The sequence below is a fragment of the Gamsiella multidivaricata genome, assembly GCF_025024155.1.
Source record: "Gamsiella multidivaricata strain RSA 2152 chromosome Unknown BC939scaffold_101, whole genome shotgun sequence".
Lineage (NCBI taxonomy): Eukaryota > Fungi > Mortierellomycota > Mortierellomycetes > Mortierellales > Mortierellaceae > Gamsiella > Gamsiella multidivaricata.
Window position 1 is genome coordinate 70702 of NW_026251809.1, and position 20379 is coordinate 91080.

The 20379-nt window shown below is 49.1% G+C and overlaps 7 protein-coding genes across 7 annotated transcripts; 4 read left to right on the top strand and 3 right to left on the bottom strand.

The window, feature by feature from the left end:
• The first annotated feature begins 756 nt into the window (after positions 1–756).
• BC939DRAFT_16801 (Alpha/Beta hydrolase protein) lies at positions 757–2979 on the top strand. The gene is made up of 3 exons (XM_051550340.1): positions 757–1577; positions 1688–1905; positions 2187–2979. The coding sequence occupies exons 1-3, from the start codon at positions 947–949 to the stop codon at positions 2880–2882; spliced, it is 1545 nt and encodes a 514-aa protein (XP_051407221.1). The 5' UTR covers positions 757–946; the 3' UTR covers positions 2883–2979.
• A 4983-nt stretch (positions 2980–7962) lies between these two features.
• On the top strand, positions 7963–9639 carry BC939DRAFT_466836 (galactokinase). The gene is given in 3 exon segments (XM_051557695.1): positions 7963–7983; positions 7996–8000; positions 8014–9639. The coding sequence occupies 1 exon segment, from the start codon at positions 8056–8058 to the stop codon at positions 9613–9615; it is 1560 nt and encodes a 519-aa protein (XP_051407222.1). The 5' UTR covers positions 7963–7983; positions 7996–8000; positions 8014–8055; the 3' UTR covers positions 9616–9639.
• Positions 9640–9810: 171 nt separating this feature from the next.
• Positions 9811–10446, top strand: BC939DRAFT_402991 (adenine phosphoribosyltransferase; the record flags this gene model as incomplete). Its single annotated transcript, XM_051552708.1, has 2 exons — positions 9811–10122; positions 10231–10446. The coding sequence occupies 2 exons, from the start codon at positions 9811–9813 to the stop codon at positions 10444–10446; spliced, it is 528 nt and encodes a 175-aa protein (XP_051407223.1).
• A 35-nt stretch (positions 10447–10481) lies between these two features.
• BC939DRAFT_16908 (uncharacterized protein) lies at positions 10482–14406 on the bottom strand. Its single transcript, XM_051550352.1, has 6 exons — positions 14298–14406; positions 13142–14161; positions 12555–13047; positions 10857–12461; positions 10659–10724; positions 10482–10493 (listed from the first exon to the last, which is right to left on the bottom strand). The coding sequence occupies exons 2-5, from the start codon at positions 14038–14040 to the stop codon at positions 10683–10685; spliced, it is 3039 nt and encodes a 1012-aa protein (XP_051407224.1). The 5' UTR covers positions 14041–14161; positions 14298–14406; the 3' UTR covers positions 10482–10493; positions 10659–10682.
• A 700-nt stretch (positions 14407–15106) lies between these two features.
• BC939DRAFT_466843 (quinon protein alcohol dehydrogenase-like superfamily) lies at positions 15107–18076 on the bottom strand. The gene is made up of 10 exons (XM_051557696.1): positions 18006–18076; positions 17771–17892; positions 17576–17666; positions 17418–17485; positions 17225–17304; positions 16837–17095; positions 16571–16746; positions 16332–16479; positions 15763–16188; positions 15107–15632 (listed from the first exon to the last, which is right to left on the bottom strand). The coding sequence occupies exons 1-10, from the start codon at positions 18019–18021 to the stop codon at positions 15204–15206; spliced, it is 1815 nt and encodes a 604-aa protein (XP_051407225.1). The 5' UTR covers positions 18022–18076; the 3' UTR covers positions 15107–15203.
• Positions 18077–18151: 75 nt separating this feature from the next.
• Positions 18152–18665, bottom strand: BC939DRAFT_481421 (uncharacterized protein; the record flags this gene model as incomplete). The annotated part of the gene is made up of 2 exons (XM_051559023.1): positions 18152–18356; positions 18442–18665. The coding sequence occupies 2 exons, from the start codon at positions 18663–18665 to the stop codon at positions 18152–18154; spliced, it is 429 nt and encodes a 142-aa protein (XP_051407226.1).
• On the top strand, positions 18664–19758 carry BC939DRAFT_16939 (Nnf1-domain-containing protein). Its single transcript, XM_051550355.1, has 3 exons — positions 18664–19206; positions 19300–19421; positions 19506–19758. The coding sequence occupies exons 1-3, from the start codon at positions 18808–18810 to the stop codon at positions 19618–19620; spliced, it is 636 nt and encodes a 211-aa protein (XP_051407227.1). The 5' UTR covers positions 18664–18807; the 3' UTR covers positions 19621–19758.
• The last annotated feature ends 621 nt before the right edge of the window (positions 19759–20379 follow it).

A 20379-nucleotide genomic window follows, 5' to 3' on the forward strand; every position in this document is an offset into this window, starting at 1 on the left:
TGTCCGAGGCGCAAACACACACCAATACTCATGGAACGAAGGACGAATAGCCCTTAAATTGCTCCCAGTGTGCATGGAACATTGAGAAGGAAAGGATGTCTGTGTATATGTTGCAGCCAGTATATATATATACCAGCGCCATGGCCATTCGCTTTCACGTACAATAGATGAGACAGAGAGTAGAGATACACATGAAACAGTGGCGGCGTATGCGAAAAAAACAGACGCGTACCCGCGTGTAGAAAGGAAAGAGTTCACGCGTTCCGGAAACTGGATACTCTCCATACAAACAAAGGGATTCATCCGCATGCCGTGTAACGATCTACATCTCCCGTCCATGACACATAGAACACAGCGATGGAGTACTCGTACACCCTTTCTTCCCAAGCAGCCGTCTTCCTTCATATCCCGCCCGGACACTCATCTCCACTTACCATCAGCACTTTGTGTAGAACACGGGTGGGCTGTATCTACTGGCATCTTGCACATGAAATAGACTATCGCCTCAATGCGTCATCTACAATGCCCCTGCTCAAACCTTGTCCATTCCCCCACACACTAATTCGATGGGAAATGCTTATGGAGCGAAAAGGGTTTTCTCCTCTCGCTCCTGAGAGAATGGCATCTCCTAATGAAAGATGAAGCCAGGCAAATACCAATAACGGTCTACCGTGGTGTAAGTCTATATGTACATCTAGCCACCTCTTCTTCATCTGTCTACAGTACCGAAACCTTCTCTAACCTATCCTTCCTTCACACAGACAAACCTACCCACCCCCTAACTACATCACTTGATCTATATCAATGCGACACCTCTGAGGGGCTCCATTCCTACCTTCCTTTCTATCCCTTCCTCATCTCCACGACAACTTATCTGAGCATATCTATTTCATGTACAACCACAACACTCCAGTCAGTAATAAGCACCATCTTCGAATCAGACCAAATGTCCATCCTTCCACAAACGACTCTTATCTCCCAGTCCATGTCGTTGCCTAAGCGACGTGGCTCCCCTGCCTTCCCTGTCCGAAACCTACGCCGATACATCGCGCTCCTTTCGCAACAGCTCGCCATTGGCGCGTCCATGATAATCAGGCATCCCTTCACACCACCTCCGGTCCCAACCTGGCCCCTACATCTAGCGCTCTTTGTCGCCATGGTTCGTGCTACCGCGGATATTCAAGAGCACATCGTTGAAGACATTTCTGATATCCGCCATCTCATCGACACATTCTTCCATTACCTACCCAAACTGCCCCAAATGCGACTCGTGCCGTTCAGGATCCCCATCCCAACTCATGGTCGAGGGTTCCCTGGAGAGCTGCAGCAGCTCGAGCTGTCTGAGAATGGGCATCGTACCTTACCGGGCCAATGGATTGCAGACTCGAAGGTGTGGGATCGCATCATGAAGATGCCACTGGCAAAGTCTGCCAGGGGCTCAAGAGACCCGTACGCAGCAAGGGAGGGAGAGAAAGTGATTCTTTATACGCATGGAGGTGGATACTTTATTTGCAGCACGGCAACCCATCGTGAGCTGTTATGGAGGATCTCTCGAGCCACCGGTCGGCGTATCTTTTGTAAAAAAAAAAAAACTGTGCTTTCTTTGTGTAGCATGAATTCAAGTTTAAAGCATGTTTGTTTAACATCGCATCACTTTGTTATCGTTATTGTTATTTCATGTATGCAGCTGTGGACTACCGTCTAGCGCCAGAACACCCCTACCCGGCTGCCTTGCAAGACGCAGCACACGCGTTTTCACATCTAACAGACCCCAAGGGCTGTGGCTTCGACCGCAAGGACGTCACCGCTGCCGGAGATTCGGCTGGAGGCGGATTGAGCGTGGCTATGATGATGTACCAGCGGGATCATCACCTCGCCATGCCCTCCAAGGCCTTCCTTCTCTCCGTAAGTAGCTCATTCCACCCCACTAGCAGCTCAAGGAAGAGGAACAGGGGCAACAGAAGTCATATGTCAGACTGTCTTTGGGTCCCTTTTTTTTATGTAGACGTTGGATATTTGCACAAAGTCCATGGAAGAAGGCACTGACTTTTTGCTGCAAATGCTTTCTGCTTTCTACATATTTCTCCGTGCATTCATTCCTCCTCCTCCTTTATTACTGTTTTCCCGTCCTTCCAACGTCATGGATCGCGTATGAAAAAAAAAAAAAAAAAAAAAAACGTCCTTAGCCGTGGTTGGACCTGACCATGACTTGCGACTCGTGGGTTACGAATTCCATGGACTACCTCCCAACCCCGCCCAAGATCGAACACAAGTTCAACCCAATCTCCTTCTACTGCTCCGGCCGTGATAAGATCAAAACCCTGGCTCGACACCCGTACATCTCTCCGCTCTGGGGCAGCCTCGAGGGCCTACCACCGCTGCTGATCCAGTGTGGAGAAAAAGAGCGTCTACGTGACGAGTGCATCCTATTCACCTACAAGGCCCGTGGGTCCTTTACTGCTTATGATGATCTGCCTGTCCCGCCCAAGAGCCTGGAGGGTAGGGGACTGAATCCGAATGTGGAATTGGACATGTATCCGGGGATGGTTCATGTCTTTCAGGCGATCCCATTCTTGCCAGAGTCAAACTTGGCCCTAAAGAGGATGCTGGAGTTTATGCAGCGCAAAGAGACAGGGAAGGAGGAGGCCGATGCGACTGCTGACGTTTCTGTTTCAACTGCAACAGTAGTGGTAGTCTGTGCTACAAAGGCACTACAGACTGATCAGGAACGACCCATGATGGAACGACTGGTTGATATGATGGTTGAGAGCACAGTATGCAAGTCGATGGAGGAGATTCCACTGCATCTGCAACTGATAGCGGATGATGCTCGACTGGAGGGCCTTGAAGGAGAGGCAGTGACGACCATGTATATACTGTGAATTTTACTGGAAAACGTTTGTCGATTCGAACTTGGATAGATACAAATGAGACTAAGTGAATGTCACCCAAGCGAATATCAGGCGATGACAACTAGATTGCAATAGCCGCCGATAAATAGAGAAATGGAGACAATGTCGCCGGAATCTGCTTCTTTCTTGCTTCGATTACCTATTCCTTCTGCAGATGCGCCGATTAGTTCAACTTACGCTCAACAGTGGAGACCGGGCTAAGGGAAATGAAGTACAGCCAATTTCTAGGACATCCAAGTTCAATTGTAGCAATCCATAAAAAAGACCCTGGCCTTTCTCCGCTTGGCTTCCGAGCTGGTACATGTGAAGAAGTTCTGGACCCAGTTCGTGGCCGGTGCGACCATACTGCAAAAGATAACACTGTATTCAGGATCCGAATCACGACATCAGTGTAAAGCGAGAGTCGCAGGTCGACACAAATGATCCCACTATCGTACCCCACTCCCTCCGTTCGGCCGTCCTTAATACCCCTCATCGCGGTACTTTAGTTTACACCTAGTCACTTATAAGTAATTTTCAAACTTCATATTCGTCCTACACCAGCCCTTCGTTCGAAAAGATTGCCAACAGATAAATGGTCCATTACTCGTTCCCAGATCACTGAGATTTTGAAATGTAGTGAAGGCAACGCTCGAATATCTATCATATCTTCAGACCGTTTCCATAGCGCGACCATAGATGCGCATAGAAACCCCACAATGCCCCTGACGCCATATGACACGTTTTGTATCTTGCTACTTGTGCTATCTTCCGTCGTGCCTGCGAGCAGAGACAAGGCATGTCCCTCTGGCAAGTCTCCTTGCATTGTCTCTGAGTTAACTATCGCGACAATATGGCCCTCGTTCAATTATTGCTATTGACTCGGAGTCTTTTTAGAGTATCAGCAGCTTACAAAACGCAGACGAGCTCCATTGAGTTAAACATCATCATGCTAGGACTAAAGCGCACATGATAGTCATCATTGACATACCCTCTGAGCTTCAATGCGACATTGCAAGTGGGCGCGATGGTATCTCGCGGCGTATCGAGATCATATAATGTGGAGTCATGGGGCCTGGTCTCTAGCTGCCGCAGCTGAAGGAGGGTATTGTCAATCCTGTACGCTGCTTTGGCTATTGCGCCGAGGACGATCTCCTTGGAGTTCATTTGGATGGGCGATTTGGAAAACACGCAGGACAATGTCAATAGAATCAGGGGTCGCGCCCCGTCCGGGTCCTTTCAAATTGCCGAGTACTCTCGGGATTGCTCCCTCAATCATACGGTCCTATCATTTGACGGAAGAAAAGCGATGGTACACCCGTTAGTATGTAGGGCGGGATAGGACAAGACTAGTTGACTGCCGTTCTTTCAGGACAGTGATGCAGCTATACGTGTCGAAAAGAAGAGCTGCAGTTCTTAACCCCCCGGCTCTTATCCGGGTGCGTCACCCACTGCTGCTCAAGTGTGCAGATTATCTAAACAGGACATATAGAGAACCAATCTGGCTAGAATTGTGGCGTTTTTTAGGCATAGCAATGTATACAACGGAGCATAGCACAATGAAAATAGCTGCCCTCTAGCTTTGTTTGTCTACAGGTATAATAGAGTCTTCTTATGGCCTCAAAGCCTGGATACGATCTGCCCGCAGGACTGGGCTGGTCTTTCCTTGTCCGTGAGCCTCTGTCGGCTGTTGTTGCATGGACTCGGTATGATCGGCAAGCACAGCTGGGGTGGCGCTGTAGTTGTCTATGGATGTGCTGCTTTGAAAAAGCTAGTACGGTGCTGTTAGTAGAGCTGATTCTATGTGAGTTGAGGTCGCGGCTGACACTTGTGTAGAGATCCCACGTTCTTTTCGGTGGTCTGCACGAAAAAAAAAAAAAAAAAAAAAAGACACACCAACAAGCTGACGCATCGTATCTGGCCTACTCGGCACTCTAGTACAGGAACCACACAGCAGTCAACCCATTCATCCATCCGATCTGACCACACTCACGCGACATGCATATATGAGTCCTGTAGTGGAAAATGCATGCGACTGCATCAATTTGCTCTCCAGGGTATGAGTCCAAACATCCCCGTATACTCTCTCGATAGCGCGCTCAAGACACGTCCACAGCAAGCGTGGATACGGGCCAATCAATAAAATACTGCGAATACGCGCGCTAAGCACGTGTTGATATTCAAGAAAAAGGGAAAAACAAAAAATATCCATCGTATTACATGTAGGCGCATTTGCGCTTCTGCTACGATATCTATTCATATGTAACGAGAGGTTCTCGTGGATGTAACAGCGAATTGTCTTTGTTTTTGTCGTTACAACGCAAGCATTTAGGACATGCGGTCCTGACAGACAACAAGGCGCAAGATAAATCCGCCAACTACTGTAGGATCGACACGCCCGAATTGGCGCCACCAGAGATGCCAACCGTCTCCAGACGCGTCGTATTCCCATTTAGATCACATTTTCTAAGCTAACGTTACTCCAAAGGCCTATGGTAATCGACAGTTTAATAAACACGGCGTGGCAGTTTTGACCGTCTTGCCGCCCATTATGATCGTGTTCATCACCATTTGCTATTATTGTCTTTGCATCAAAGCATTGCTGTTTTGTTCTTTTTTTTTTCCAAGGTATGGACAAGAAACCAAGGAATATAGCCAATATTGGCACCGCAATACTACCAGGACCATGCTGCATAACTAAAAATACCGAGAATCAAAAGTAAAAGCGTTCGCGCATATCAAGTCTAATGAGCGAGGAACAAGGGGGAACGATAAGGACCGTAGATGGCTGGATGGAACTCTCTGTTCCGTCAAGAGAGAGACATATGTCATATAGATCGAGCTGCATCGGCATACGTTCTGAATCTGACACTGTGGGATGTGGCAGACCTTTGAGGCTTTGTGTAACCCATTTTTTCCCGCCGTTCACTTTGATAATTTTGAGATAGCGCATTAGTCGATAACCTGACGCTCGATGCTTTGCCTTCGCCCACTTTTGAATGTTATGGATAATGTTTGTGCGATAACCTCGGAGGTTATTGACTCTGCAACAAAAGCAAAAAATCCCATTTCCAGTGACATAAGATTACACTTTTGGTAACTTATCGAATCGCGTCTAATTGCTCCACGTATTTTGTGGGAAGAGAACACAAAATAGGGTTTCTTACGGTCTTAAGCCGACGAAACATGGCTTGGCGTGTTCGAGAATGCTAATGCTAAGATGTAAAAGAGAATAACCCATATCGGAGTTGGTCCTGGCTAGCTCAAACGTGTGGCGAATAAATGATTTACACTCTCTGGTACGCATACATTCACTGGCAAGAATGATGCTTTGATGACAGGTGTCCTCTGCAGTTTATGGAAAGGAGGTTCATTTGGAACCATCACAGTGACAGGATGTCTGCAGCCACCATACTCCTCTTCTTACGCATACCCATCGAGAAGACATCTCTCGACAAACCATATTACAGAGGTTAGCCAGGTTAACTGCGATAGTTTCCCTGAAGCAAGCATCTATTTCTCTATTCATCTGGACAGAAGGCAGATTAGGTTTTAACGAGGAGTGTCAAGTAAGCGTGGTATTAGAAAAGCGGTTATTCGACAAGTTCCCTTCGACAATAACCTGGACATGACGGTCGACCAAAACAGCAGTCGACTTGCCCTTGTTGTGACTTTTCCATTAGCCGGATTATCGATGGTACGTGTCTTTCCTACCTACTGTGTCAAACAGTTCGACACAGCCAGGACCAGTGTTACAAATGCCCCTCAAATGTCCGTCATAGTCTCTATACGTCACGAGACATTATCGCGCTGGTCAACCTCCACACAATCGACAGCAGCTTGGTGCCCCAGTGCACAGCTGCGCGCTGTCAAAGAATTGGCGCCAAATACACGGCGTTCGCAAGATAGAGGACTGGCCAGCCAACTCCCCAAATTTGAACCCCATCAAGCATGTCTGGTCCCTCTTTGGTACTTCCCTCAATCGACGACAAAGACAACCCCGGGGCATTGCGACCCTGGTGAGAGCTCTAGTGGAGGAGTGGAGTGATTTACCAAGAACAGCTAGCAAGGCTGGTCGACACGATGCCCCGGAGACTGGAATTCGTGAAAAAGTACAGAGGTGGTAATGGCGGATATTGAACGAGCTGCAACCCTTTCCTTCATCATACATCACCCTGACATTCACCAAGGATGTTTCCCTAGAGTTCTTCGGCGGATATGAAGATTTCCATTGCGACTGCATAGCTCTTTAGGTATGTTGTATATAGGCAATTTGAAAAAGAATGCGCAAAAGCATGGGTGAAAATTAAAGGACTACAGTCACCTAACAAAGCCAATTGGTCAACTCTTCTTTCAGCTGGATGAAAAGTAATTCACTGCGGAAATTATCTGCATTATTGTTCACAATGAAGGATGTGGAGCTTGGTACGTTTGCTGTCGAGCACCTTCGCCTGTCAGAGAGATGTAAGGAAGGCCTCCGCAAAAGTGGAGCCTACGTTGGGTCTGCAGCATCTGCTTTGCGAACGCTGTTATTGCGGTATGCTCATTACACTGCTCTGTTAGAAACATGCATCTCCGGTATACTTGGAGGATGCACCATAGGGAATCGATCAAGTTAATCTTCGACCCCTCCACCTAGATGCTACCCCGATGAGGGGCGAAGTAATTGGCCCGCATATTTGCAGCTACCACGTCATGGCGCGGAAGTAATAACAATAGACCTCTGGGCATTTTGCCGTAAAAGGTTTCTCTGCCGCGATTTCTCCATGATACCCACAAGGAGTAGCCAAGCGTATCTGGTCTGGATTGGGCTCTAGTCCCACTAATCCTTGTCTGACGACATTCTGGCGATATGGACATCGTGCCATGGACAGCAGAGGGAAAAGAAAACAAACAACAATGATAGCGTTGGTGGAAACCATTTGCAGAACACCCGAGAGTGTGGGGTAAACTAGCGAACTAGCTTGCTCTGCGAGTCCAGGGTAAGTAACTTTGATTGGTAGTGAGTTCAGAATCAGGGTCAACTCAATTGGCCAATCAGCGTGCAAGATTGCAGTCCGATCATTTTGTGTGAACAGTTCTGTCGTGTGTACAAGTAAATAAGGTTTTTGTAACGTTTTCTTCTACTCCTCTTCTTTCTCACTTCCCATTTCTCCATTCCAACATGACATCCTCCACCATCCCCATCATCAACGACATCTCCATCCTTTACTCCGAACCAAAGATCGAATCTGCCCGCGCGCGATGGGTCGAGCTCTCCACCCAGTTCGAGAACCTCTACGGCTGTATCCCTGACTTCATCGCCCGCTCCCCCGGCCGCGTGAACCTCATCGGTGAACATATCGACTATGCCGGCTTCGGTGTTCTGCCCATGGCCATCGAAGACGATTGCCTTATCGCCGTCGCCATTGATCACTCCCAACCCGCCGTGAAGCTCGCGAACCTCAACCCCAAATATTCCACCCTGGTGTTCTCGCCCATATCCCGTCAAGACGGCATCGTCTCCATCAACCCAGAGGCCCACATCTGGTCCAATTACTTCTTGGCCGGATACCGCGGCGTCCTCGAGGAGCTCCGTGTCGAACAACCCAAAGGTATGCTCTGTCTCATGAGCGGAACTGTCCCCACTGGCGCCGGTCTCTCCTCCTCCTCAGCCATCGTCTGCTGTGCCGTCATCGCGACTGTCAAGGCCCAAGAATCCCTCCTGCCCCAGGACAAGAAGTCACCCTCGGCTCATGAGCTCGCCATTCTTTCCATCCGCTCTGAACGCTACGTCGGCACCATGGGCGGTGGCATGGATCAGGCCTGCTCCATCCTCTCAAAACCCAACTCGGCTCTTTTCATCGAATTCCACCCAGTGCTTAAGGTCACCCCGGTCCATTTCCCCAAGACTCTCCCACCCATCGCCTTCGTCATCGCGGACACGCTCGTCACCTCTGACAAGGCTGTCACGGCTCCCGTGCGCTACAATCTCCGCGTCGTCGAAACCCGTGGCGCGGCCAGGATCCTGGCCCTGGCTTTGGGGATCCCGATCCCGGCGACTGGCAAGCTGCACCTGAAGCAGGTCTTGGATGCGCATTTTGACAAGATTGGCTACGAATCTGCTGGCAAGACCGAGGCCGAGACTGACATTGAGAAGCTGACAGAGATGACCAACGTTGTCGAGCGTGTCTTTGGCACGGAGGAGATTAAATCCGGGATCTCGTTCGCAAAAATGTGCGAGCTCGCAGGACTAAGCGAGCAAGTATTCACAAAACTCTATATTCAGCAACCGATCCGTACTGAAAAGTTTCATCTGTACCGCCGTGCCAAGCATGTCTACAGCGAGGAAAAGCGCGTGGTTCAGTTTAGGGATATCTGTGAAAAGTCGATGCGGCAGGAACAGGGCGTCGTTGCTGAGACGCTGTTTACGCAACTGGGTGAGTTGATGGATGCATCGCAGGATTCATGCCATGCGCTATTTGATTGCTCGTGTAATGAGCTCGAGGAATTAACGGCCTTGGCCCGTCGTGCGGGTGCGTATGGATCGAGATTGACGGGTGCTGGATGGGGTGGAGCGACGGTTTCGTTGGTGGCCGAGGATAAGGTGCCCGAGTTCATTGAGTACTTAAAGAAGGAATTTTATGCGAAGCACCATCCGGATTTGACTAGAAAGCAACTCAACCGCGCCATCTTTGCCACCGCGCCCTCCAGTGGAGCCGCGACCTTTGTGGGACATCTTTAACCCTGCTCGCTTCGTGTATTTAGTCTATCAGTCTGTTTGTGCATTCAGGTACAAATGTGCTTGTAAATAAATATTTATCGCCAGTCAACCAATCACACCGCCTTGAACTTTCGTTCAGTTCAGCCTGGGATCTTCCTTTTCCTCTTTGATACTTTCCCAACCACTCTTCCTTCAAAACCGAAATCGTTTTCAGCAATGGATCTCAAGCGCATCAACTCTCTTATCCGTGAGATCCCTGACTTCCCCAAGCCAGGTATCCTCTTCAAAGATATCTTCCCGCTATTTCAGGACCCGATTGCTGTCGAAATGGTGATCACTCACATTGTGAACTACATCAACACCTCCATCGACAAGAAGATCGATGTCGTCGTCGGCCTCGATGCCCGTGGATTTCTCTTCGGCCCATTGATTGCCATGCGCCTTGGTGCTGCCTTTGCCCCCGTCCGTAAGGCCGGAAAGCTCCCTGGCTCAACCATCCAGGTTTCGTACGAAAAGGAGTATGGAACTGTAAGTTGTTCGTTTCTAGTCAGGAGTAAATGGAAAAAAAAAAAAAAAAAAAAACTCCAGCTTTCTTACAATTCCTTCCATTGCCTTTCAACAATGTTTTTTTCTTAGGATATCTTTGAGATGCAGGCAGACTCGATCAAGCCCGGTCAGAACGTGATTGTCATTGATGACTTGATCGCTACCGGTGGCAGTGCTGCCGGTGCTCAGGAACTGATTAAGAAGTTGGAGGGCACAGTCCTCTCCTTTATCTTCTTGATTGAGCTTGAGTTTTTGAAGGGTAAGGATGTCCTCAAGGCCCCCGTCTATTCCATGATCAAGGCATAGAGATCAACGGCCAGGAACGAAGTACATAATGGAGGAGCAAAAACCAACTAGGGACATAGAAATAGTATCCAAGCAATACAAGAACGGTGCATATCCTTAATTACTGCATTTTTTAAATGCTTCCGCATTGCGGAGAAACTCGTTGAGCGACAGTGCTATCATTTCAAGCAGCATATGAAGGGTGAAGTACTCGGCAGTCGCTTGATACGTACTATATGGACGTTGTGCCGGCAGATTTACTTTCTACGAACATAAAATAGGGTATATCCGTGCTCCGACTAGTTCGACATTCAAGTAACGGTTGCGAAAAAAAAAAAAAAAAAAAAAAAAAAAAAACGACGACGACGATGTTAGCTTTCTTCGTTCAATTGAGAATGGTCCTCGTACCGATCAATGATAAAAAAACTTACCACGGCCACGCTCTTGTCGCACGGTGACACTCGCGAATCGTCGAAATTAATCCAGCTGTTCGGCGACTCACCCCTCACGCAGGCCGTATAATGTCCACTGCTCACCTCACCCGAGTGGTTCGACACTGCATACAGATCATACACCGCCGGCTCCGCTGTACCTGTCGAGGTTCGTTTTGGTAGATACTTTGTCAGGTCCAGATCCTGAATCGGATACTGCACCATCGCCTTGATCTTATTCTTGAATGGCCCATCAGACGAAAATCGTTTCAACTGGATCAACAGCACATCCGGGACACGACTGATAGTTAACTGCTTGGTTGCCTTCCGTGGCTTCTGACACTTGGGGCAGTTCCATGCATTATCGCCTTCCATAATCTCAGGCTCTACAAACGCATTCAAACATGACAACAGCGTCTGCGACTGCCGTCCGCTCGTCTTGGCCATGATTGGCAAGGCCAGATACATGAAGGCATTGTAAGTCGTTGATGTCTTGCCACACTTTGTACATTGCAACCGGTTCATGAACTGGCCCTGAAACAAATTCACCACGATCGAGTTATCTCTTCTCAGATACCGCTGCCACGCAATCTCCGAGGCCTCATACTCGGGCAAACTCTCCATTCGAGCCTCATCCGCCTCCGATCCCTCGTCATCCCCCGGAGGCGGTGGCCTGGGCTCGAGTTTCAAATCCTCATGCAGCCCATCTAAAAGGAACGATAAAAACTCTTGCGAATCGTGCTGTTCCGTGCCCTTAAACTGCGGTGCAAAGCCTCCGATCGCATAACGGAAACTCGTCGGTGACACCACTAACGACTGCCCGCTCCACATGTTCCTGATTAGATCTGAAAACGCATCTGCGAGTTTTCCCTGCGTCCCCAGAGGGTTCTTCACATTGATATGGCGTTTGAAACTTCCGTCCAAGAAATACCGCGACAGCGGTGGTGTTGCGATCAAGCACTGGATCACCGAGTTCATAAAGCAAGTGTTGCCGAGATTCGTCAATCCAGTTTTGCCCAGCTGCGATCCTCCGATCTTTGAAAATCCAGATCCAAATTTTGTATAATCCTTCAGGTCGTTCATTCCTGGAGGCTGTGGAAGCGGTCGCATGGGCTTTGAGGGGATCAGGGGTCGGATCGATGATGTTGAAGGCATGATCGAAGGCAGAGTTGGTCCTGACGACATGGGTGCCTCTGATAATCCGATCGACATACTGGTGTCTGAAATCGGAATCTTAGCTGGAACTGGTGGTGAGGTCGCGTGCTGTACTTGAGATCTATCGGTCGCTCCGAAGTTGTTCCAGTGGTCGTCGTAAATCGTTTGGCGCCTCTGCAGCTTGCCCGCATCGCTCCTGTAAGCCCGCGGAGTCGGTGTTACGCCCTCCAGCTGACTTTGCCGTAGATCTGGCGGATGACCTCCATATGCTCCATCACTGATGGCACTAGCACTACTTGGCGGGGCGGTGTTATAAGTTAAGTGGGCATGAGGGTAGGACGAGGCGTTGATATTGGTATAGGGCGTCGCACGCGGAGGATAGGCCATGTTGGGCACGTTCGATCCTATCCTTGCGTTCACCATCGATTGAGGACCATCATCGCGTTTTAGCTAAAGGGCAAGGATATGATAAACGGTTAGATGCATAAGAATTGGAGATAGTCCCATGGGGATTCTGGCAATTTCGTTGACTGTTCGACATACATAATCGTCAAGGTTCCGTCGGATGATATTTCCATCGCGCCGATTGATACCTCCACCTCTGGAAAGCTTAGCGAATATAGCACTGTTATGGGACGAATAGTCGTAAGGGATGGCTGACAATCCTGGCCGATGCTCAAAGTTGTCCATGGACGTTGCGGAGGCCTTATTACTAGCATCCGAAGATGGGGGTGTCGACGGCCCTACACGTCCCGTACCCCCCACGCCTTCTCCCTGGACCCATTTCATCCCTGTGCACTCGAGCCACGCATCGAACCCGCCGATGAGAAACACAGGCCTCCGAAAAAGCGGTTTCTCGAACTCCAGGTCGTGAAGGGCTCTGAACAGATTGCAGAGTGGCCCTGAAGTCGGTATCTCTGTCGAATTTTGGTCGTAGTAAATCACAAGACTAAAAGATGCCCTGTCTGCAAACAATTTCCGCTCCGAGGGTGGGTTGTTGAATAGTCCCTGGTCCGCAATGGTTTTCGCAGAAACACTACAAATTCAGATGAGTTGTTGCGAGTATTAGTGCCGCGTCCATGATCATACTCGACCAAACCTCCTGGCTTGCAATTTTTGCCCAGCCTTACCCATCTCTTAGCGCAGGTGGTTCGATATTGACGATTGAAGGCGTCTTAATCCTCGCATGAGCGTATTGGACCTGCATACGCACATCAATCAGCAACAACGACGCTCCGTCTGGCTGCTTCATATATTCCAACAACCGCTGAGGCTTGATCGAAAGTGGATACTTATAACTATCGTCAGAGGCTCCATTGCCTCGTGATGTTATAATCTGGACATTGCTCGAAACGGCTGGTAATTGTTCAGAGGCCTTTTTGACACCTTCACCTTTTCCGTTCGCAATTACTGCTGGAACAGATGCTGGGGGTATCATATTGTATGCTAGTCTTGGCGCAGAAATAGGGTTACTCAATGGCTGAAGCGGCAATCTAGGTCCTGGTATGATAGGTACTGCGGCCATACTCGTTGGCGCCGGTGACGTCGATGCCTGTGGTCCTGAATTTATCATACCGCCTACAGATGAAGTGATAATTGGTTGAAAGACTGGCGACGAGGCTGATGGCGAGGAAGAGGTTTTGTAGATTGTTGGCTGAAGAGGCTTATACGATGCGAGCGAGGTAGCTGGTGGAGCCGAGGGAACCATACTGCCGGGAGCGGTCATGGACATGGATACCATCGATACTTGAAGTCCTGCCATTTGGTTAGGATTTGAGTACAAAAGACTCGATTGCTCAGACTGTGAAGTCGATATCTGAAAAGCGGATAGAGATGTCTCTAGTGTCGAGGATGATGATTTCAGTACCGACGACGATCCTGCTATCGGTACATGACCATCATGTCGCGCCGACGAGAGAAATTCTGGTTTTTTTGGGCGTGGTGGTGGTTTGGGACGACCGGCCTTGGCGGCGGCGGCCAGGGCAGATGCCTCGACATCCTGAATTTTCTCATACTTGTCCAGCAACATCTCTTTGATCTTTTCCGTGTCCGGAATCAGCGACACGACCCTCTTCTTAATCGCCACGTACTCTGGATCTGCCTTTAGTTTTTCGAAATCCTTGTCAAAAGCCACAGTCTCAAGGACAATGCTATCAGTTGAGAAGAATAAGGAGGGCTGGTTAAAAATGCTCGCACATTCAACAATGAGTGATGCTCTCAACGATTATGTGTAGCTATCCTGTCACTTTTATTCTTCCCAATCCACTGAAAGTACTGTGTTCGGACATCTGTTCTCTGCGTGCATCGACGTATGAAGTGCTCTATCGATTTTGCTTGCCCCTGTTCCTGAAAGTTTCTCGCGACGAGAAACAAGTCGAACATCAAGTATGATCAGAGCCCTCTTCAGCCCTTAGCATTGTTGGCGTATATGTTGCTGTTTCTGATATCAAATCCCAGTGGGTCACAAGCGGCGGCATGAAACATTCGACAAGACTCTGTCCGCTACATATCGATAGCCTATCAATTTGAATGCCAAGAGCCGCCCACTCACGTTGTAGCCTTGAGGTACTTGACAAAAGCTTCCTCCCATTCTCCTTTTACCCGTGCTGTCTCGGCCTATTTCATTAGGAGGGCGTCGAGAATCATCATTAGCGATAAGCATTCAAGCATGCGAACAAGGAGGAGCCTTGGGAGACTGCTGGAAGAAAAGGCCCGCGGCAATTTTGAGAGCGATAATGCCCATTGCCCTGAACTTGAGCTTACATTATTAAGGATGCCCTGGGCTGAGCGAATATACTGCTTTGCGGTGAAATTGGGGTCGCGCTGGATGTTCGCGGCAGCAACAAGGTCCTGGAGCTTTTTCTGGGGTGGGTCCAGGACCGTGGTTGTGGTTGTGGTCGGCAACATGTCTGTTGATGCCCTCGTTGTTCCTCGCACAGTAGAAGGGAGCGATGGGACACCAGGGCAGCCGAAAGATGAGACTGAGCTGGAAGGGAATAGAGGGAAAAGGGTAGGTAAGGTAAGGATGAGAGCGTTGATGAGGATGAGAATGAAGGTAGGGATGGGGATGAAGATGAGAGTAGGATGAATAAAGAGGGGTGCGATGGGTGTGATTTAAATGCGGTCATGGCAAAATAGCCATGCCCCGTGCCACCAATTTTATTACTCCTCTTCCTGCTGGAGTCCAGTCGTCTACTTGTGGTGCGTCAGCTTCCAGGTCTTGACACAGGCATCCGCACCAGTCGACACCACCCTGTCCTCGTCCACGAATACGGCTCCAGAGACACTCAGCGCATGTGCGTTCGCAATCAAGATCTTCTTCGTCGGCTTCTCGCGGCTCCACACATACACATTCGTGTCAAGCGATCCGCTCACAGCGTACTGTCCGCTGGGCGACCAGCTGATCGAGGTCACGCGCGCCGTATGGAAGACCCACTGCTGAATCGCTGTCTCCCCAGACACAACATCGTACACGTAGATCTTGCCTGTGCTATCGCCCGCCGCTACAAGGTTGCCCTCGGGGCTGAATGCCAGCGCAGAGATCGCACCCCTGTTCTTGACCAATGTATGTACCGCCGACAACTTGGTGCCCTCCAAGCCCATCACATAAACCTTTCCGTCCTGTGCATACAAATGTATTATGATAATAAAGCAGCGCGACGATCAGCAGTTAGTTTCCGAGCTGAGTCCTTGGCCATGTCGTCTAGGCTCGTTGTGCAGTGATCGGGCTTTGTGATCGTATACCACGTACCTGGCTGCCGATAGCAACGACCGATCCCTGAGAATTAATTGCAATCGCCGTGGCATTGTATCCAACTGAAAGCGAATCCATCTTTTTACCATTCTGGATAATCTGAATCTCGCTCTCTGTCGCAATCACAATCGTCTGATCGTCGCTGGCAGAAACACCCTTCGGCAGAGTATTGGTCGAGATCACTAACACATCGCTGAGGCTGCTCCTGCTCGAGATGCGGAGGGTGTCATCCATACCTGCAGAGATAAGTTGGGCGCCGCTGCCTACCATCTGCATGACCTGATTTCCATGGCTGGCCTCATTTAAGGGCGTGGCAATTCCAGAGTCCTCATCCCAGGACATAACTCGGCCATCATAACTGCCGGTGAACAACGTCTTTTTGTCCTCCGAGATCGCAAACGCCGTAATCGCCTTTTGGTGACCCTATATATTTAACATAATATGAATCCGCATAAGCTCGCTGGATGCAGTATTTGTAAAGACTTGCATTAAAAAAAAAAAAAAAAAAAAAAAAAAAAAAAAAAAAAGGGAGAGAGAGAGAGAGAGAGAAAGAGACGGTAAAATACCTGGACGACACGGGAGGTCTTGCTGGTGCTAGGATCCAAGTAGTTGAGGTCTCCAGACAAGGACAAACTCAGAAGGTGGTTGTCCTTCCATATGTTGCCAACCTGCTGTCCGTGAAATGTAGACTCCTGCGAGGAAAGGTCGAAGGTGCTATATCGGCCAAGAAAGAAACGAATGTCAATCGTCAGTCTACCATTCATAAAGAACCAGGTACTGCTGAATGTCATCGCGCGCGATTTACCTGACGGCGCTAGATGTTTCTACATCCCAAATCTTGGCAGTCTGATCAGCAGAGGAGGTCAGGATGCGAGTATTGTCTGGAGACCAAGACAGCGCAAAGATGCCCCCGCTGTGGCCGCGATCCGCGGCAGAGAGTTCTCTTAACTTATCGCCAGTCTTGCCATCATAAATGAATATCTACGGAAGATGGGTGAGAGGGAATATTGTTAGAAAACCATAGGGCGCAGCCACCTATTAAAACTAGAGCACTACATGTCCAACGCATACCTTCCCATCGGCCCCAACAGACGCAAACATGTCGCCATTGCTGCTGAACTTGACTTCCTGAACAAAGCGCGTGTGATCTTGGATGGATTTGTTGTAGACAAATGGGACACCGTTCGAGAACACGAGCGTGTTATCATCGCCACCAGTGACCGCGCGGAAGGGGCGCATCTGGCGGATGGCGACGGTGTTGACGGTCTTGGAGTGACCCATGATCTCTCCGCACGAGGATCCAGAGTCGGCTATGAAAGCGTGTCCAAACCTACATAGTGCATTCAATGTTAGTGCATTCAATGTGCGCTTATAAGCCCTCATGGGCGCAGAAACAGTGCGATTGCTTCACACAAAAGCAATTGAGAAACAGGGGCACAGACAACAAAAACTGTCATACTTTTCTCTCCCATCGCCTACAGCAATGATGCGCTTGCTCTCTCCGTCCCAGGCAATGTCATTGATCCTTCCGCTGATAGCCTAGTTGGATTCATATTGCAAATATGACAAACAAGAACACGGGCGCAGTCAGGGGCTATAAGAAACTTTCGTGATGATTTTGTGAGCACGCGGACGTACAACAACGAACTTACGTGGCTCTCCAACTTGAGAATCTGCTCATCCCCAACAGTATCCCACACTCTGACATTGCCCCTTTCGTCTGTGGAGAAAACAAATCGATTAGAACAATCGTCGACCGTCCATTGCCCACGAATCATATATGTGAAATGACTCGGTGTGGAATGCTTACCTCCCGAGGCAATGTAATATCCAGAAGGAGCGTACTTGGCCACGCTAACGTTGCATGAGTGCTGCGTATATTCTTTGGCAATATGAGGTTTCTATTGGAGGTAATGCAAGCACTTTTTCAGACAACGAACGATTTTACACGACACGCAAGACTGGTGCGTTATTTTTTTCAGTCACTGTTGATAGATCTCAGTACCTCGATGTTGCGGATAAAGACAGACTTTCCATTGGTATAGAGGATGGACTCTCCTTTGGGATCTGCGTCCAGGTGGACAGTCTGACCACGAGTGGTTGTGGGAGCACAAGCAAAGATGGAGGCTACGCATGAGGATGCAAAACAAGACAGGGTCAATCGCAATTTCCATCTCAAGGGCACAAAACTAATGGAGGCGCTCTTGTCGTAGTTTTTCATGAACAGAAAGACGACCTACATCGGACGGCGGACATGGTTATATACTCTGTCGTTTCGAGGGGAACAATTGAAGAAGGACCTGAAGGTCAAGGTGGAATATTTATGTCACTGTTCAATTGCAAGTCTTATTATCCTGTGGACTAAAATGTAAAAAAAGAACTACTACTACACAGCTGCAAGGATAGTCACAGGCACGGTGCTAGGTCTCAGGACATCCTGGAGCGACGTTCCGTTGGCAGTATCCCATATCAAGTGGTGGGTTCCATTGAACGAGTGGAAGGTGAACTGGTACGCGATCACGAACTTGGCTGCGACATTGGCTGCAATGGGGACGGTGGTAATTGCGGATGTCGCTACTGCAGTATCGAACCTATGCTGAAGATGGGTCCGGTCGCATAGGCAACGGCCTCAGTGTAGAGCCCAACGATAACAGCGCCCCCGTGAAGCGGCGGTACCCAGACATGAACCAGATCAACTGGGACTCAATAATTGCAATGTTGGGACTCGCGGACAGTTCTTGCGCCGCGGGATGACCGGTGCGATAGCGACCATTTCCTGCTTGGGCTGCTGCGCGTTCGAATTGGCTCAGACAACAACAGGAACCATGGAGCTGTGCGTAAGGACAATGGTCCTGGCTAAGTGTGCGGTCTGCAGAAGCAGAGATACCAGAGAGCGGCATCATTGAAGAGAAAAGAGGAAGGAGAAGACATCGAGCGAGGTTAAAGTGAAATGAAGAAAGCGTCGTACGCATTTTGACTGACGGGGCCATCGGCGCAGTTGTTAGGATCCTTCCCTTGTGCTTGGAATAAATAAAGTTCGTCATGGATGATGTCTGGTCACCGCTTTCGTGCGAACATAATAGAAAAGACGTTTTTACCAAAGACCTACACTCATATCGATCACCAACACAAAAAAGAAGCATGATCTTAGCAGCAGGAGCGCCACCGTCATCGACATTCACTTCCCACAGTGGGGAAGAGGAATCCCTGGATACCAGGCAGGACGGTCATGACATCGACATCAGGGAGGAGGAACTAGAACCAGAAGGACAGCGGATGACTCGGCTGCGAGAGCTCCTCAGCAAATCACTCCAGGAGACCCTGAAGGCATGCAACTACAGGGCCATCTGTCAATGCTTCCCGACCCTTGCTGCTGCCAACCCAGAAGAACTACGCAACGCACACGAAAAAGTCTTCCAGTTTCTGAACGTTGAAGTCGAAGTATGTCTTTAAAGAGCGTTTCGCTCGTACGCCATTTTGATCGTGGTTCATGAGCTAACAACTATGTTTTGTATTCAATAACATCGACAACAGAACGAGTTTGAACAGATTATTGAGGAACGGAATGTCGTGTTCAAGCTGAATGGACTCGACAGACTTATTGCGGACGCCAAGAGTAAGGGAAGAACTGCTGGATCACGAACAATATTGGAGCTGTAAGTCACGCCAACCTTGGCCCAGCATCGTTGGAAGTCATGGCGAACATTGGCGCTTTATCTAATCCTCCTTTGGTATTGCAGACCTCCGGAAATTGCGGTCCGGGCACGCACTGTACCAACAAAAGAGGCTGAAATCGAGCGACTCAAGGCAGAACTGGAAAGGGTAGCAATCAGGAAACACAAGATGTCTTTGTAGCGGCACTGGATGGAATTTTAGCTGACAAAGGCATTGACCTATTTTGCTTGATATTTAGGTACGGCTGGACAATCGACGACTAGGTAATGCTCTGAACCATGTCAAAGCAGAACAATCGAATATCAAACTGGAACTTCTGGAGACATACAACGATTTGGAAGAGGTATGCTGTAGCTTGCCAATGCCCACTGCTTACGTTGCTATAGATCAATCCGACAGTAATTCCTCCCCTTTTTATTTATCGCTTTGTCATTTAGGGTGCCACTGTAGCTTCTGGCATGCCTATCCACGAGATGCAACGACTGCTGGAGGCGACACTCCGGCACCTTAATGATTTTTGAATATGCCTATTTTGCGCTAAAATAAACGATTATCGAGTATTCAGGCGGCATCCGTTCCCTATGCTCGCTGTCTGCGCCAATTGACATCGATAGTAGGGGCATATGTCCTGATTCCAGCGCTTTGCATGTTGCGGATCAAGACTGCCAAAAAAGGAGGTGATAAGGGAGTGGTCTGGGGACAAGAGCGTGGAACCGTGGTTATCGCAACACACAGGGCGGAATACGGGTGCCGCGATTTGATTGTGTAGCCACGCTGAAAATGATGAACACTTGGATTCAAGCACTTTGCGCCGTGGACCCTGTCCGCTTAAGGTTGCTATGGACGATATGCCGAGGCTTTGAAAGACGTACCTGCCCAAAACAATATGCGCACATCCGCAATGACCTGTATTTGTCTGTTGTATCGACAACTCCATGC

Coding starts and splice junctions, on each gene's coding strand:
- BC939DRAFT_466836 (XM_051557695.1), top strand. CDS start 8,056: ATGACATCCTCCACCATCCCCATCATCAACGACATCTCCATCCTTTAC.
- BC939DRAFT_16908 (XM_051550352.1), bottom strand. CDS start 14,040: ATGTTGCTGGACAAGTATGAGAAAATTCAGGATGTCGAGGCATCTGCC. Junction 13,048..13,141: donor CCACCTGCGCTAAGAGATGG/GTAAGGCTGGGC, acceptor CTGAATTTGTAG/TGTTTCTGCGAAAACCATTG. Junction 12,462..12,554: donor GACGGAACCTTGACGATTAT/GTATGTCGAACA, acceptor CTTGCCCTTTAG/CTAAAACGCGATGATGGTCC.
- BC939DRAFT_466843 (XM_051557696.1), bottom strand. Junction 17,667..17,770: donor TCTTTATCCGCAACATCGAG/GTACTGAGATCT, acceptor TACCTCCAATAG/AAACCTCATATTGCCAAAGA. Junction 17,305..17,417: donor TTCTCAAGTTGGAGAGCCAC/GTAAGTTCGTTG, acceptor GAATCCAACTAG/GCTATCAGCGGAAGGATCAA.
- BC939DRAFT_16939 (XM_051550355.1), top strand. CDS start 18,808: ATGGATGATGTCTGGTCACCGCTTTCGTGCGAACATAATAGAAAAGAC. Junction 19,207..19,299: donor TTCTGAACGTTGAAGTCGAA/GTATGTCTTTAA, acceptor CATCGACAACAG/AACGAGTTTGAACAGATTAT. Junction 19,422..19,505: donor TCACGAACAATATTGGAGCT/GTAAGTCACGCC, acceptor TTGGTATTGCAG/ACCTCCGGAAATTGCGGTCC.
- BC939DRAFT_16801 (XM_051550340.1), top strand. CDS start 947: ATGTCCATCCTTCCACAAACGACTCTTATCTCCCAGTCCATGTCGTTG. Junction 1,578..1,687: donor CACCGGTCGGCGTATCTTTT/GTAAAAAAAAAA, acceptor TCATGTATGCAG/CTGTGGACTACCGTCTAGCG. Junction 1,906..2,186: donor CCAAGGCCTTCCTTCTCTCC/GTAAGTAGCTCA, acceptor AAACGTCCTTAG/CCGTGGTTGGACCTGACCAT.